Source organism: Typopeltis vanoorti, chromosome 3 (assembly GCF_054136105.1).
Source record: "Typopeltis vanoorti isolate ZY-2024b chromosome 3, IOZ_Tvanoo_1.0, whole genome shotgun sequence".
In the NCBI taxonomy this organism is placed as follows: domain Eukaryota; kingdom Metazoa; phylum Arthropoda; class Arachnida; order Uropygi; family Thelyphonidae; genus Typopeltis; species Typopeltis vanoorti.
This window is the reverse complement of record NC_143551.1, coordinates 146,991,232-147,007,243: the sequence shown is the minus strand read 5'-3', so window position 1 is coordinate 147,007,243 and position 16,012 is coordinate 146,991,232. Positions and strand designations below refer to the sequence as shown.

The 16,012-nt window shown below is 35.6% G+C and overlaps 1 protein-coding gene across 2 annotated transcripts in view; it reads left to right on the top strand.

Moving 5' to 3' along the window:
- The window catches only part of LOC150108641 (BRISC and BRCA1-A complex member 1-like), a 103,671-nt gene that overhangs the window by 66,414 nt on the left and 21,245 nt on the right, over positions 1-16,012 (top strand). For both annotated transcript variants that reach the window (XM_090390905.1, XM_090390906.1), the window contains exons 5-6: positions 1,412-1,436; positions 11,385-11,508. In XM_090390905.1, the coding sequence (XP_090247031.1) occupies positions 1,412-1,436; positions 11,385-11,508 (149 nt within the window). The remainder of the gene's footprint in view (positions 1-1,411; positions 1,437-11,384; positions 11,509-16,012) is intronic.

Below are 16,012 nucleotides of genomic sequence, written 5' to 3'. Positions count from 1 at the left end.
ATATATATTGCTTATATAAGAAAGCATATGTTTAGTTCTTTCAATTTGTCCAAAGTAGATGAATTTGAAAGCATAGGATATCTGTTATATGTTGACACCATGGTGCACTAAAGGATGGAGAGGGGCCATAGGGAAAGCAGACAAATGCCAGTTTGTCTGGTTTGAAAGGAATGGGGATTACATGCTTGTAGTACCATGTATGTTCTTTTCAAAATTTATATATCCTAGACATAATATTGCCTCCAATTTTTGCTGGCCCATATGTGCATAAAAAAACATTTTGTGCACAAGTTTCCAGTCTCAAAACCATTGTGTTCAGTGGTCTTTACACATACCCATGAAACTCACATGTTCTTTAACATGACTTTGCCATTTCAGCACATTGTCCAGCCACTTAAATTTAAATGAATTTGCAGTTCTTTTCTACTTTAACTTTGACAGTGACATTTGAGGATTTAATGCACTAAACTTGATAATGTAATATTTCTCATATTAATGTTTTTCTTTTTTTCGTGTAGCTATAACCTGTAAAATTAATTCACTTAAATTTGTGTAGCTACTAAAATCTAACTTGCTGATATCAGCATCAATTTTTTCCATAACTAATTAGAGCACATTAAGTGGAATGTGCTCTAATGGAGACATTGGAGAAATTGCTAAATAAAATAAGCAACAAGTATGACTTCTCATATAATTCATTTTTATAGTATGTTCAAAATATCATTGACTGTAAATTAGAAATTCTGAAAGTAACTGCATTCACAAAAGCTTTGTGCATACATTACTGTGTGTTCCCTTTGTGACCAGTGTGTGCATGCATGCTCATAGGTTAAAGGGAACATTGCTGGACATGTTGATGGAAATGGATTTATTGTGGCCTGTGATATTAGAGTAGAGGTTATAGCATTGACCAAAAATGTGTGACATAAATTGAATTCAGTACAGTGTTATTAGAACAGATTGCTTTGATTTCATTTATAAATATTCCATGCCAACTCCATGGAGTCCCAGAACTCATCGTAGGAGGCCAACACTACACAATGCATCGTCTGCACTATACACCATCGGATAGGAATGAGTTTTTCTTCTACACAAGGAAAGGAAAGAGAGAAGTGTGCAGTTTCTCTTCTTCATTCTGTTCTGTTCTATTATTCATTATGAAGAATTGACTGAATTTATGTACCATTTTTCAGGAATACTTTCACAAATCAAGAAATGCTTGCATGAAATCCTCTTAAGCAGACGAGCACACACACCTACTCATTCCATGATAAATCTATAGATGAAAACAGGTGGAATTATCAAGAATTTGAGTTGCTTTGGTTTATTGTGTTTTAATTAGATGTCAAAAAAGCTGCAATTAACAAACATTAATTTTTAAAAAAATCTGCTTTAACTCTATTTTTTCAAGATTTAGGATCACTTTTCACAACTATGTAAGTATTTATATAACTATGTGTTAACTGTAGATTTTGATTTATAATATATGTGTTACAGTATAAATTATGGTTTTACTTAAATATTCTTGAAAGACATCATTGAAATAAAAATAAAAAAAAATTATGATGGCATTCAAAATGAAGTAGGAAATCCTATCCTTCTCATCCATCTCTTGGGATGGGTTTAGTACCCTAATGAGAGGCTTATGACGAATTAATGCAGCCGGGCTCATCACTCCTGTGCTGCATTCCCTAAGGGCAAGTATTCATGACTGTAGATCCATGTGTGTTCAAGGGGCTGGTTTGCCTGTTCTGGGGAACGAAAACCCAAGTTTCTGGGTGAAAAACCCCCTACCTCCCTATGAGACTAGCTAACTCACCTTTAGTCAGAAGAGACCACCTAAAGGTTCCTCACATCTTGGACAGGAATCGAACCCAGGCCTTTCCCACCAAAGGGCTTCATCTATACTGACTGAGCTATAGAAGTTCTGAAGTAGCAAATGTGCAAACTAATGTTTATGCTATGTCTGTTTAAAGAATTCTGTAAGCAGCTAATAGTCACAGAGCTTGCCTAACTTGTGGCAAGAGTAATTAGCATATCCACTCTCTATCAAACAGGCTGTAGGTTCACATCCCATCATAGGCATGGATGTTTGTCTTTAGGTTTGTGATGGGAGATGAATTTCATTGCCTTTTGTTGAGACAAACCACTCCACTAATTATTGGAGGACTTGAAATGGCATGAAAAAAGTTCTGTTTGGTCTCTTAGAGCAGGATTTTCTGACTATTCAGAAAAATAAATAAAAAATCCAAAAATATATAAATATACATAAAATGAAAAAAAAAAAAAAATAGAAAAAAAATCTTTGGTCCACCCACAGTATCAATATACTGAAGATTTATGAAAACTTTTTTTGGATGGGAACCACATTAAAAATAAAACATAAATCGCTGAAGAGTTCATTTTGTCATTTTTTATTAGTCTTGTAATTGAATTTCACTAAGCTTGCAGCATTATTTATTATGATATCATTATGAAATTTTTTTTGGGGGGGGGGGTTCATAAACTAGGTATAAATCCCAAAATAGCTGCAATATTTCGTATCTGAAAATTAAGTATTCTACATACGTGTGCTCTCAATTGATGTAACTGAAATGATGGGTGATTTCACTGTAAGATTTCCAATATTGTCCAGTCATGAAGTGAGTTTTTTAAATAATTTGGAACTTTTATAGAAAATTAAAACAGTTTTTACTGTGTATCATTGAACAGGTTTTAAAAGGGATCTCAAAAATGTAGCTTTTGGAAATTAATTTTAATTTTATCATAATATTACAGATTTTGGAAATGCTATTGCTACTTGGCCAAGTAGAGCAATACAATTTAAGTATGTCTGTGATTTACGGAAAATTGCTAATCATGCACCTTTGAGATTTTTTTCTGGAGTGAAATTACTGATTATGATCCTTCTCCAATTGTAGAATATCTCTTGGTTTTTCATTTTTATGTTTCAAAAATATTTAATCAGTAAACACTAATATGTAAAATACAAAAAAAAAATGTTTTTATATATACACTGCTTGTAAAGAAGGCAACGGACACCATAGTGTGAGGAACAAACAGGCCATAGCACACACACCTTGATAAGATGTAGGACCTCCTTTCACTGCGATGACTGCAGCAGTCCTACAGGGCATACTTTCCACAAGCGTATGATACTGATCATTGGGAATTTTGGACCAATTTTCCTGTAGGCTTGTAATTAGGTCATGGACTGTTGCTGGGGCAGAAGTCCCTTGACTTCACCTGATGCTTCAGTTCATCTCACAGATGTTCAGTAGGTTGAGATCAAGGCTCTATGGAGGCCAGTCACGTGTGGGTACGTTAATGTCTACAAACCATACAGTTACAACAGTAGCCTTATGATGCTGTGCATTGTCTTGCTGAAAGAGACAGTGGTCAGTTTCATAGAAATAACACACACATGAATGTTCAGATACCTCTCAGAGTTAAATGTTCATAGTACCACAAACAGAGGTCTGAGGCTAAACCAGGACAAGCAGGACCATACCATCACACTGCTTCCTCCGAATTTCATAGTCAGAGCTAAGCACTCTGGTAAGAGATATTCACTGGGCATCTGCCACACCCATGCCGATCCATTTGCTCAGTAAAGAGTATAGTGATTCATTGGTCCATAACACCGCTTTCCAAGCTTCCATGTTTCACTGTACATGCTCTTTGTACCGCTAAAGACGATGCTGCATGTTTGTTTGGGTAATGTGGGGCTTGCATGTTGCAGTCTTGCCATGGAAACCCATGTTGTGTGTCTCAATTCTGAATGTTTTTGTACAGATTTGTGTTCAGTTGATGCCAGAACTCTGCATTCAATTTGTTGGCTGACCAATTGCAGTTATGCATTTTCTACTTCACAGAACCTTATAGTCACGTTCGATGAGTTTAGTGGGTTGTCTACTGCAGTTAGCACCTGCAATTGACTCCTTGAGCTTCTGTCTCAGTATTGTATCACTTGTTGACCTGGGATGGCCCAGTTTTTCAACAGTTTGCCAAATAGATAGGCCTGCAGCATGGCATCTTATCATGCCTCTTTCGGACTCTGTCAGCTATCATTAACCAGGTATACAAAACTCCATGTTTTTACTATGAAGTCAGCAAAAACAATGAAAAGTGAGCCACTAATTTTTTACTGTGAATCTCACCCAAAAAAATTGTGCATCTGCGTTACTTCTGTGAGTGGGTTACTGTTAGATAAAATTGGTACTTTTGGGGTGATGAGGGCTAAATATGTGGGATTCTTCTAAATCTGGGGTTCCAAATCTTTTGTTTATCTGCCAATCCTCCCATGAAAATATTTTTCTCTCACAGACCCCTTATTCCAATGAGTAGCATATCCTTTTGTTTGAAGGATAGATTTGGCTTTAAAATCTTTTGCCCTTTCAATGAATTCTTCTTGTAAATTAAATACAACTTTAGATACATTACATTCAAAGGATTTTGGAATCCATTCTAGTGCAATCATGTTATGATGATCTTGAAATCAAATGCAAAGTCTTTAATTTCTTCAAGTGATTTGTGTACAATAGTAAATCTTCATATGCAGTATTGCCCCCTAATTTTTGCCTGTCCATGTATGAATGAAAAACATGTCAAATTTTGTTTCAGCATTGCAATTATCTTTTGAGTTGTATTTGCAATCTTTGCCACATGGTTTCTGAACTTAAACTTCCTATTTATTAACACTCCAAGGTCCCTAGCCAGATCAGTTTCTTCTATCAAAATATGCAAAAGTAAGTGCATGACTTTACATTTATTGACATTGAACTGACATCCATTTTCCCATGCCCACAATTCCAGCCTATTCATATCATTCTGCAAGTACTGCATATCAACTGTATTCCTGATTGCCCTACCTATCTTTGCATCATCAGCAAATAGCTGTATGTTGCCTTTATTTTGTTAATTTATATTTTTATATATTTTAATTATTATTATTTTTTATTTTATTTTTTAAAATTAAAAAAAATTTTTTTTTCATCAGAGTGAACGATTAACAAAGCATTTAGATTTATCTTACTTTTGTGTAGTGTCATGTAGCTTGTGTTCTATCATATGTATGTTTTCCTGACGATGACCTTGATACAGAAGTGTTATTGTCTTACTTATAATGAAGTAATTACTCCAGCACGTGTATTTTTGTCTCCATAAATGAAAAGAAAAAATTTTGTGTGGAAGTGTCCAGTCTCAGACTTGATATGTATGAAAGCCTCAGTAGCAAAAGTCATAAACTTTTGTTGATAGTGTGGTTTTTTGTCTCAAATTGTGCTGCAGTTGTTCATCGGTTAGATACAAGTGTTCTTCGGTGGTGTTATTGTTAGGAACTGTGTTGTATATATTGTGTTTTTGCTGCCGTTTGTTTCACTACTTCTTATACTTCGAAATTTGTATATAGTGTGCCTACAATTATTTGTAGGATTTGAAATGCACCCCAACTTCAAAAAGTTTGAGAACCACTGATCTACATGGATTGATACAGGAAAAAGTGCCTTAGAGGACAGAAATATCATCATCAAATTCCTGCCATATACCTTCAAGGGGTATACAGGATATGATAGTACTACATGAAAAATTTTCATCATTACTAACTTCCTATCTACAATTTTCCTCCAGATCAGTCTGTTACTTGTGAAGACTCCAATATTATCAGATCTTATATTTCTGTCACCTAAGGCACATTGTACTGTATCAATCCACCTATATCTTGGTCTTCCTCGGGGTCGTTTTCCTGCCAACCTAGCACAGAACACTTGTTTTGCCAATCTTTCCTTGCCCATTCTGTTTAAATGACCATACCACCTGAGATTAGTTCTGCTAACGTATTCCTGGATGCCGACAACGTCAAGTTCTTTCCAAATATCCTCATTTTTAATATGATATTGCCATTGATGCCATCTGCTCATGCCTATAATCTTTCTCAAGGTTCTCATATCTGTGGTCTTTAGTCTTTGGTCAAGTGTTTTACTTCTAACCCAGCTCTCAGATCTATAAGTTAAAACTGGTTTGAACACTGTCTTGTATACAGCTAATTTAGTATTCTGACTAATTTCTCTCTTATTCCATATGAATTTATTCAATTGACATCCTACCATACCAGCTTTATTGATTCTGTTCTCTATTTCCATATTTAATTTACCATCTTCACTAAAAATCGTGCTTAAGTAGGTGAAATGTTTTACTTGTTCCACAGGTTCTCCATTCACAATGCAGTTGACATTTTCAATGATTCTGCCTATTTTCATTGTCTTTGTCTTTTTATTGCTGATCTTCATACCATATCTATTACAACAGCTATTCAATTTAGTCAGAGAATCTTGCAGACTTGTAGCAGATTTATTTAGAAGTATAACATCGTCTGCATAAAGCAAAGAGCTGACATCAACATCTCCAATTTTGATATCATGTTTAATACCACTTTCCTTCATAATGTGGTCCATATAGATAATGAATAACAGAGGGGATAATGTACATCCTTCTCTTACACCAGATTTAACATTAAAAACTCTTCCTGTACGTCCTTCAATTCTAACTGCTGACTTACAACTCAAATAAAGACTAAGTATTACTTGATGTAATGCCCCATTGACACCATATAACTGTAGTGTATTGAATAGCTTATCTCTTGGCACCTTATCGTATGCCTTTTCCAGATCTACAAAACTCAAATAGAAATCTTTGTTATATTCCCATGATTTCTCCACTATTTGTCATAAAGTGAAAATCTGATCATGACAGCCTCTATTCGGCTGGAATCCAGCTTGTTCTTCACCAAGCTTTTCTTCTACAATTCTTCTGAACCATTTCTCAAGTATACTTGCATATATCTTACCAGGAACACTCAATAGGGAAATACCTCTGTAATTCTCACATTCAGTTTTATTTCCCTTTTTATATACCGGTACTATGAGAGCTCTACTCCAATCGTCGGGAATTCGTCCCTCTCTCCAGGCCTTCTGAACTATGCATTGCAGCCACTGTAAGACTTTTATACCACCATACTTCAGTATTTCTGGTCGAATATCATACTCCTGCTGCCTTTCCACATTTCAAGCCTTTGATGGCTTTTTCTACTTCAAGTATGGATATGTATTCCTGACTGTATGCCTGTTGAGTGTTTTTTACCACTGTGCTATCACTGCTTGTTTCATTTAGCAATTTTTCGAAGTAATTACTCCATACTTCAAGGATATCTTTTTCTCCCGTTTTCATGTCACCTTTATCATCTATAACTCCTTTAAGAGTATTCTTTCCTCCATTTGTAAGCCTCTTCAACAACCTCCAGAATATTTTGCCACCTTCTTGATATTTATTTTCTATGTTCTTGCCAAAGTACTCCCATGACTTTTCTTGCTAATTTTACGCAATGTTTAGCTTTCTTACATTTGTCTCTGTATTCTTGAAGAGCACAAGCTGACTTATTTGCCAGGAACTTTTGATATACCTTCTTCTTTTCATTCACTTCCTCTTTAACTTCCTGTGTCCACCAGACAACTTCACCACATGCCTCTCTGGCTGAATCAATTAGGGTTTTCTTCAAGGCTTGCCACTGAATATCCAAGGTTTGATTCCTGTTCTCAAACTCTTTCATATTTTCTTCAATCATGTTTGTGTATTTTAGTCTACAGTTCACATCTGAGAGCTACTCAACTTCTATTTGCTTTAAAACTTTCTTACATGTTATTCTTTTCAATATGAAATTCAATTTTATCCTGCTCAAGACTAAATAGTGATCACTTCCAATTTCAAATCCTCTGTACACTCTGGTGTCTTGCACAAGGGAGAAAACATCACTATCAACAATAATATAGTCAATAAGACTCTTCTTATTTCTTGTCTCTTCTCTCCATGTGAATTTGTGCACATTTTCATGTTGGAACATGGTGTTAGTACTAACCAGTCCATGTCCTGATCAGAAATCCATCAAGTGCTTGCCATTATTATTAGCTTTGCTCTTTTCTCCAAATTTTCCCAAAATATTTTTGTATGTCTGACAATTATTTTCTGCTCCGCTATTTAGATCCCCAACAAGGACGAATTTTTCCTTTTTCATTGTGTCAGATGCTTTCTCTAAATCCTCAAAAAATCCCTCCACTTCTACCTTAGTAGAACCTTCTGTGGGACCATAGGCACAAATAAGTCTCATTGTCCAGTTCCCCATTCTGATATTTGCTCACATCACTCTACTTGAGACTGCCTGCCATTCAAGAAGATTAGCCTGGTATTTAGTGTTGAATACAATGGCTACTCCTTCTTTTCCTTGATTGTCATTGCCTGAATATAACATTTTGTATTTATTGCTCAGAAAGATCTTGCCAGTTTTTGTCTTTTTTGTTTCAATCACCCCTATTATGTCGATCTGGTACTTATCTAATTCCTCAGCTAGCTCCATTTCTTTGCCATTCAGGCTTCTTATGTTTATAGTACCGATCTCTAACTCTGGTGATGTTGAGTTGGGGTGTTTGTTCAGATTGATCTGATAATATTAGAGTCATAACAGATTAAATTGGAGGAAAATTGTTAATAGGATGTTAGGAAGATTTTGACATGATTTAAACTTTCCTGTAGTACTATCCTGATATCCTGTACACTCATTGTGAAGGTACATGTCAGAAATTTGATAATGATTATGATGATCACATAAGTAAACAAACAGGCAATCATAGAAGGTTTTGGTTGCTCACTCAGAATTTGTCGTTTGTGTTTTTTTTCAACAAAATTCTGCCTGGGAAATTCAGAAAACACAGTGTATACAGTGTTTTTCCATCAGAAATTTTTCTCTCTTGGAAATGCTAAAAATCTATATTTGTCAGCTATTTTTATATTTATTGCTATTATAATTTGATAAATTTCAAGATAGAAAATTGTCTAGTAAACTTACTTATGTGTTGTGGCCTTCTGAAGTTTCCAGTAGGGAAGAATATTTCGAGTCATTGGAAAGTGCATCTGAAGAAACATAAAAACTAGTTGTTATTGGAGACCTGAATACTGTAGTAGGATACAAAATGAATCCTAGAAATTTAAGGAATTCTATGCAATGAAAAAATCTGAAAGAAAGGGCAAGTCTTATAAAAATGGTAAGTAGTTGCTTTATTTCTTCTCAAGAAGTGGTTCCTGAAAGGTGTCTGTTCATAAATTAGTCTAGAGAGAAAGAAAACACATAAAGCAAGGAACTCTTATTGGTAACATTATTGTTGATAGTTACAATTTCAAATTATCCAAGATACAAGAGTATACTGCAGGTTCAGAGATTCAAATCCTGCTGTGAGCATGGATGTTTGTGATTGTCTTTGGTCTCTAGAGTAGGATTTCTGGACTATGTAAAAAATAAATGAAAAATACAAAATATATATAAAATAGATACAAATAGGAAAAAAAAAATCCCTAGCCTGCCCACAGTAAAAAATGTGGGCGGGCTAGAGATTAATTGCAAATAACCTTACATGAATAGGGGCAATATTAAAAAAAAATACAATGGATTTGAAATAGAAAGTACAACCACTGGTTATTGAGCAGGATAGTTACAATTTCAAATTATCCAAGATACTGCATTTAAAACAGACCACTTTAATAGCCTTCTTATATAGTGACACCATTCATTATCACAACATTTGTAGTGTACACATACTTTTTTGTAGAAATCGTATTCTTATTAATTCTTTATCTAAGTGTAAGCAAATAATTTGTACATGATATATCTTCATGACTATACTACATGTATGTAGAAGCTGATGATTTTACATCAGTTGCCTTAGTATCCCATAATACAAAACACACTTCCTTTTGGACATGCACAATGCTGTGCAGGGAAGAGCCACTACCCAGACTAGTTTGACCATTATTGAGGTTTCATCAGTGGAAGCCAGACCCAGAAGAGATGACAAGATTGAATTAATGCAGAAGTCATATATTTTCCTTGTACAAATAAAAAAAGATGTATCACCTTATTATTAAAATACTCTGGATCAGAGATAGTTGCCGAAAGTTTTTTTTTTTTTTTAACTTGGTTACAAATTGCATTCAACTTGCCAGGAAATTATATTCTTGTTTAATCCTTTATCCAAATATAAGCAAACCAAGTTTACATGTGAAGAGTCTTCATGACTAGGCTATATTGTATATTGAGGCTGACAACTTTACATCAATTGGCTAAATATCCTGTAATGGAGAGGTTTTCAAACTGGGGAGGGGGGGGCATCCCACATAGAGGGAATCCAGTATACTTGGGGGGGGGGGGGTGAGCAAAGCAATGGGCAATGTTATTGTTATTTTTATTAAATATTTTTCTGAAATATTTTTATTGTCATTAATATATTAAGTTAGAAATTTATAAGTTCTAAATTTTAAAATAAATAACTGTGTTGAAGTATATAAATATCTGTGTTTGGTATATTGGTTTGAAGTATTATACAAAAAATTGTAGGAACATCTTAGTTTTGCTAGTATAAGATACATACTAAGAAAATTACAAGTCAATATCGTGTTATGTAAGAATTTCTTTTTACAAAAAAATTGAATTTTATATGCTATAAAATTCATCACTTATGCTGTACATCTGGGAATAATTGCTTAAAATTTATCAAAATAGGCTTAAGTTGTAAAATTTTAGTTCAGAATTACCACTTATGTAATTTCTGGATGGCAGTTGTTCTCCTCAAATAACATGATTGTATCTGTTATTAATGATGTTACTTTGCACTTCCTTGATGCAGAATCAATCCTCACCCCTCCACACATACACACAGTTTAGAAAACATGAAATGTTTCTACAAACACAGTCATAAAGTCCAATTTTATTTACACCTGTTTCTCTTATAAGATTATAAAAAAGGACACAATACAAGCATAGTGATTGGATTGACTGTCTGGTAAAATTTCAAAACTTTCCAAGTTTCATTTTATTTGGCTAAAGAAGATGATAAATTTTTAATATCCTCATTATTCATTATTTAATTTGCAAATTAGAAGCCTTTCTGGATCTATATCTTGATATTAATTCATTATATTCTTAAGTATTTTATGTCACTGTATAGTTTTGTAAAAATTTGTGTTGGTTACATTTCAGTTTGTATGCCAATGCATTTTTTTAAGTAAGAGTAACTCATAGTGATATTTTTGGAAATTATACTACTTTGTATAATCAGAATTATGGACTTGATAAATTTTGTCTTTACCTCTCAATGCTAAATATTAATGTACTCTGTTGGCTTAATATGCCTTTGATTTGAACATCTTAAACATATCCACTTCAGGAATAATTACTGTTTAAGGTATATTTTATTTATTCTCAAATATTTCATAAATTTTTTAATTTATTATATAGTTAAAGATATCATTACTGATATAGTTAAATTTATAATCTACTTTACTAGTGCAGAGAAGATTGAGTTGCCAACTGTTAGTCATCCTGAAGTTATTCCACCTCCATATTCTGTTAGAGTGATATTGATCTACGGAAGATCAAATATTGTACCACATATATACGATGAGCATAAGGTTGAAGAATTTTTATCCTTATTTGACTTAATACTGTGATATTAAATTACATTTTATTCTTTCTCTGGACTATTCGTTGAGTTTTAGAATGTTGTAGTGCATATTACAAGCTGCAATGAAAAAGTGATAATTATACACTTTTATTTGTTATAATGCTCATTCTGATGTTTTGAATGTAAGAAAGGAAGAAATAACCATTTAGAGCATGCATGTTTGTATGTGTGTGAGATCACACACACCCACACACACACACACACATGCAGTTTGCACGTGAAGTAACTTCATGACTAGGCTACTTGTATATAGAGGCTAATGGCTTCACATCATTCCTTTTGTGTTAGGCAGGCTAAATGGTCTCTCCTGGCCAAGTAACTTGACTTCTTAGAAACCTGCTTACTCTACTTATGATAGGGTGGTTAATCTTATCTGCTGTATCTGTAAGTTTTATATGTTCATCTGTCCAGTTTGTCAGGAGGAAAAACGCCCTGATAAAAGTTCTTTGCATCTTAGATAGGATTTGAGCCCATATCTTTCCAATCAAAAATCATCGTTGACACACACACAAAACTGACAATAGATGGGATTGGTTATTATGATCTTTTCAATGTGAGATTTGTATTCAACAATTTGCAATGATGATAATCAAAATATAGCTGTTTCTGTATGTTTTTCTTCTAGCTGTTAATTCCACTCCTTGATTCTGAGTACTGAATTTTGTATATGTATAGCATTTAGTGTTTTTATTAGGAAATCCAAAGCCTTCTCTATGCAGTGTTGCAAACCACTCTGTGGACAGTGCCCAAAAGTTTTACAGATCTAGTGATGAAACTGCTTGGGGCTGATCACAAAATACCCCTTGAAAAACATTTGGGGAAAGGAAAAAAGTGCTAGTTATGCTACTTACATATTATGGTAACTGCTTGCACTTTGGATAAAATTCTGATGAAATTAATGTTCTATCTGCCTCAAGTTAGGCTTATGTGTTTTATTGCATTTTTGTTAATCTCAGCAATGTAGTGCTCTGCATCCACATTCATTGATGATGATTCATTGATTGTTCAAAAACTATAATGTGAGAGAATTTGTCCAATGTGGTGTGTGTGTGTGTGGAATGTATGCATTCCCGAATGAGGCTGGAGTTTGGATTGAAAGTGATAGTGGTGGGAGAATGTGCAGAAAGTGTAAGCAAAGTGAGGAGTTGAAGTATGTGTCAGGTTGTGAGACAGTTATGGTTGAAGAAAGCCAGATTGAGAGTGAAAATAGTGGCTTGATATGGAATTGCGATGTACAAGATGGCAATGAGAGCGCTGATCTAAGAAAGAGTGAGAGCAACTATACAGAAAGAGAAAATGGTTTGAATGATAAAAAAAAATGAGGAATTATTTGTAGGAAGTGAGATCGCTAGGTTGCGCGCAGTGATACAAAATGCACAACGGCAATTAGAGCACCTGCAAAACTCTTTCCAGAGTGATTCGGCTAACGTAAATGAACAGCGTAAGAGTGGGAGAGTTTCTGAAATGAAGGAAAGCGTGTTGTATGGTGACTCGTTATTAAGAGGAGTGATAGATGGGAGTGTAACTAAATCGTACTTACTGGGTGCGAAATTTAAGGATGTAAGTGACAGTATTAGAGTGCAAAAACAGAGGGTGAAAGAATTAATAATTGTGGTGGGTACGAATGAATTGAAAGGTGATAAATTTTTTATGAGAGAGGACTTGAAAGTATTGTTAAAGATAGCGAAGAAAAGAGTGACAGAGTTAAAATGGTGAGTCTGTTGCCGGTATGACAGAGAGGAGTTTAGGAGGACCATAATCGCAAATGACATTATGCGCAGGTTATGCAGACGGTGTGGTGTGGAATTTGTGGACGTGTGGAATGAGTTTGATGGGCGAAAGGACTTATACAAGATGGATGGCCTGCGTTTGAATGGACTTGGTGTATGGAGACTGGAAAAAGTGTTGCTGAATGAAGTGAAAATGGATGTGGAGAACCAGGGAAACTAGAACTACCAAGGAGGGGGGGAGAGTGGATATGCAAACTTCAGTGAGACAGTTGAGTGTAAAAATGTATATAATGTACCAGAGCCAGCACTAAGGACAAAAAATGGGAATGGGACATTTAGAATAGCGCATCAAGATAGGGGTGGGACAAAGGGATCACTGCATTTCATGTATACTAATGCCAGGAGTATTAGGAACAAGAAGGAAGAATTTTTGGCCTTCATTCGCTCTTCCTGGCCACAGGTTATTGGCATTAGTGAAACATGGCTGACAGAAGATAATATAGTTAGTGGGATAGAATGTGTAGGTTATAGTGTTTAGGAGGGACAGAGAGAATAAAATGGGGGGGAGTGTTATTGATGATAGCTGATGAACTGCAGCCAAGGAGAATTGAAGTTGTATTGCAGGATAGTGAAAGGAGCTTATTTGAGGCTATTTGGTGTGAGATTGAGACTGGCAGAATAAAATATACAGTTGGGTGCTGCTATAGACCAGGTGATGGAATAGATGGTGGAGATAGTATGCATAAACAAATTGATGAAATGAGTGGAAGGAGGGTAATTATTATGGGGGATTTCAACTATGGTAACATTGATTGGAAGGAGGAGAGGACACATGTGAGGAAGGAAATGGATTTTATTCAATTATTAAGGGATAACTATCTGAGGCAGCATGTAATTGAAAATACTAGGGGTGTGAGAGTGCTTGACCTGGTAATAGCATCTCACAATTTGACTGTAATGAATATGACCATGTTGCCACCTATTGGTGAGAGTGATCATAAGGTCTTGACCTGGGAGGTGGCTAAAGGTGTGGAAATTTCGATTAAGACAGGGTATATGTGGAATTACCGTGCTGGCAAGTATGACAAGCTTAGGAGATTGCTTGGATCAGTGCCATGGCATGTACAATTGCAAGGGCTGGATGTCGATAGAGCATGGGAAGTGGTCAAGGAGCATTTACAGGAGGTTGTGGCTGATTGTATACCCAGGGTCCGAATAGTAAAACAAGTAGGGGTTAAATGGATGAATAACACCATTAAGCTTGATCTGCAAAAAAAGAAACAACTGTGGAGGGAATTTAAAGAAAGGGGTAACCTGCAGGCACACGAACAGTATAAAGTGCAGGCCAGAAGGGTAACGAGTGTGGTAAAAACAGCAAAAGCCGATTATGAAAGGAAACTAGCTATGCAAGCAAAAGAGAATCCCAAACAGTTCTTTCAATATGCTGCAAGCAAGAAAAAAACTGTACATTGCAAAATAATTTTAAGGAATGACGATGGTAAGGAGGTCACTGAACCAGTCGATATAGTAGAGTTACTGAGCGCACACTTTGCAAAAGTATATCATCCAGGTGGTGACATTGAAAAAATGAAGGAACCATTAGTTTATACGGGAATTGTGATGAATGAAGTGGAGGTGAATAGTCTATTACAGAACCTTAATGTGAATACATCTGTGGGATTGGATGGTATACCGGCACGGGTCTTGCGTGACGCGGCTAAGGAATTATCAGTGCCCTTGACCATGTTGTTTAATCTGAGTCTCGTGTCTGGTTTAGTCCCGAAGGCCTGGAAAGAGGGGAAAATAGTTTCACTGCATAAAGGAGGATCCAAGACTATGGTGGCAAATTACCGACCGATCAGCATATCAGGAGTCGTTGTCAAGGTCTTGGAGAAAGTAGTCAAGGGAAAAATACAGCAATGGATTGATGAAAATGAGATACTGTACAGGGGACAGCATGGCTTTGTGAAGGGTAGATCATTGCTCAGTAACTTGCTCAAGTTTTATAACAAAGTGACGGCTGAACTGGATAAGGGTAATGGGTTTACAGTGATACTGCTGGACCTGGCAAAGGCGTTTGACAGGATACCACATGGAATTCTAATCCGTAAACTACAACATATGGGAATGGATATAGGGTTGGTGAGATGGATAGGTGGGTGGTTGATGGAGAGATATCAAAAAGTAGTTTATTCAGGAGTAGAGTTCAAAAGACGGCCTGTGACTAGTGGTGTGCCACAGGGTTCTGTTCTTGGACCACTGCTGTTTAATCTGTTCATTAACGATATAGGGAAGGATCTAAGTGGAACAGTTCATTTGTTCGCTGATGATGATGATGCAAAGTTGGGTAGGGCAATAGTGAATGCAGAAGATGTCAAAGTCTTGCAGGATGACTTAGATAGATTGGAGTTCTGGGCTAAGGAGAATGGATGTCAATTTAATGTGACAAAATGTAAGGTTATGCATTTTGGGTGAAAAGATTAGCAGCAGTATACCACATTGGTGGAACTGTACTTCAAGAGATTGATGAGGCCAGAGACTTGGGAGTGTTGGTGGATAGGGAGATGAAGTTTAGGGGGCACATTGCAAAAGTAGCTAAATCAGCTCATCAACTCACTTGGTTGTTGAAAAGTACCTTGACGAGCAGAGACAAGCAAGTTATTGTACTTCTGTACCGAGCCCTGATAAGACCTCATCTCGACTACTGTGCCCAGATTTGGT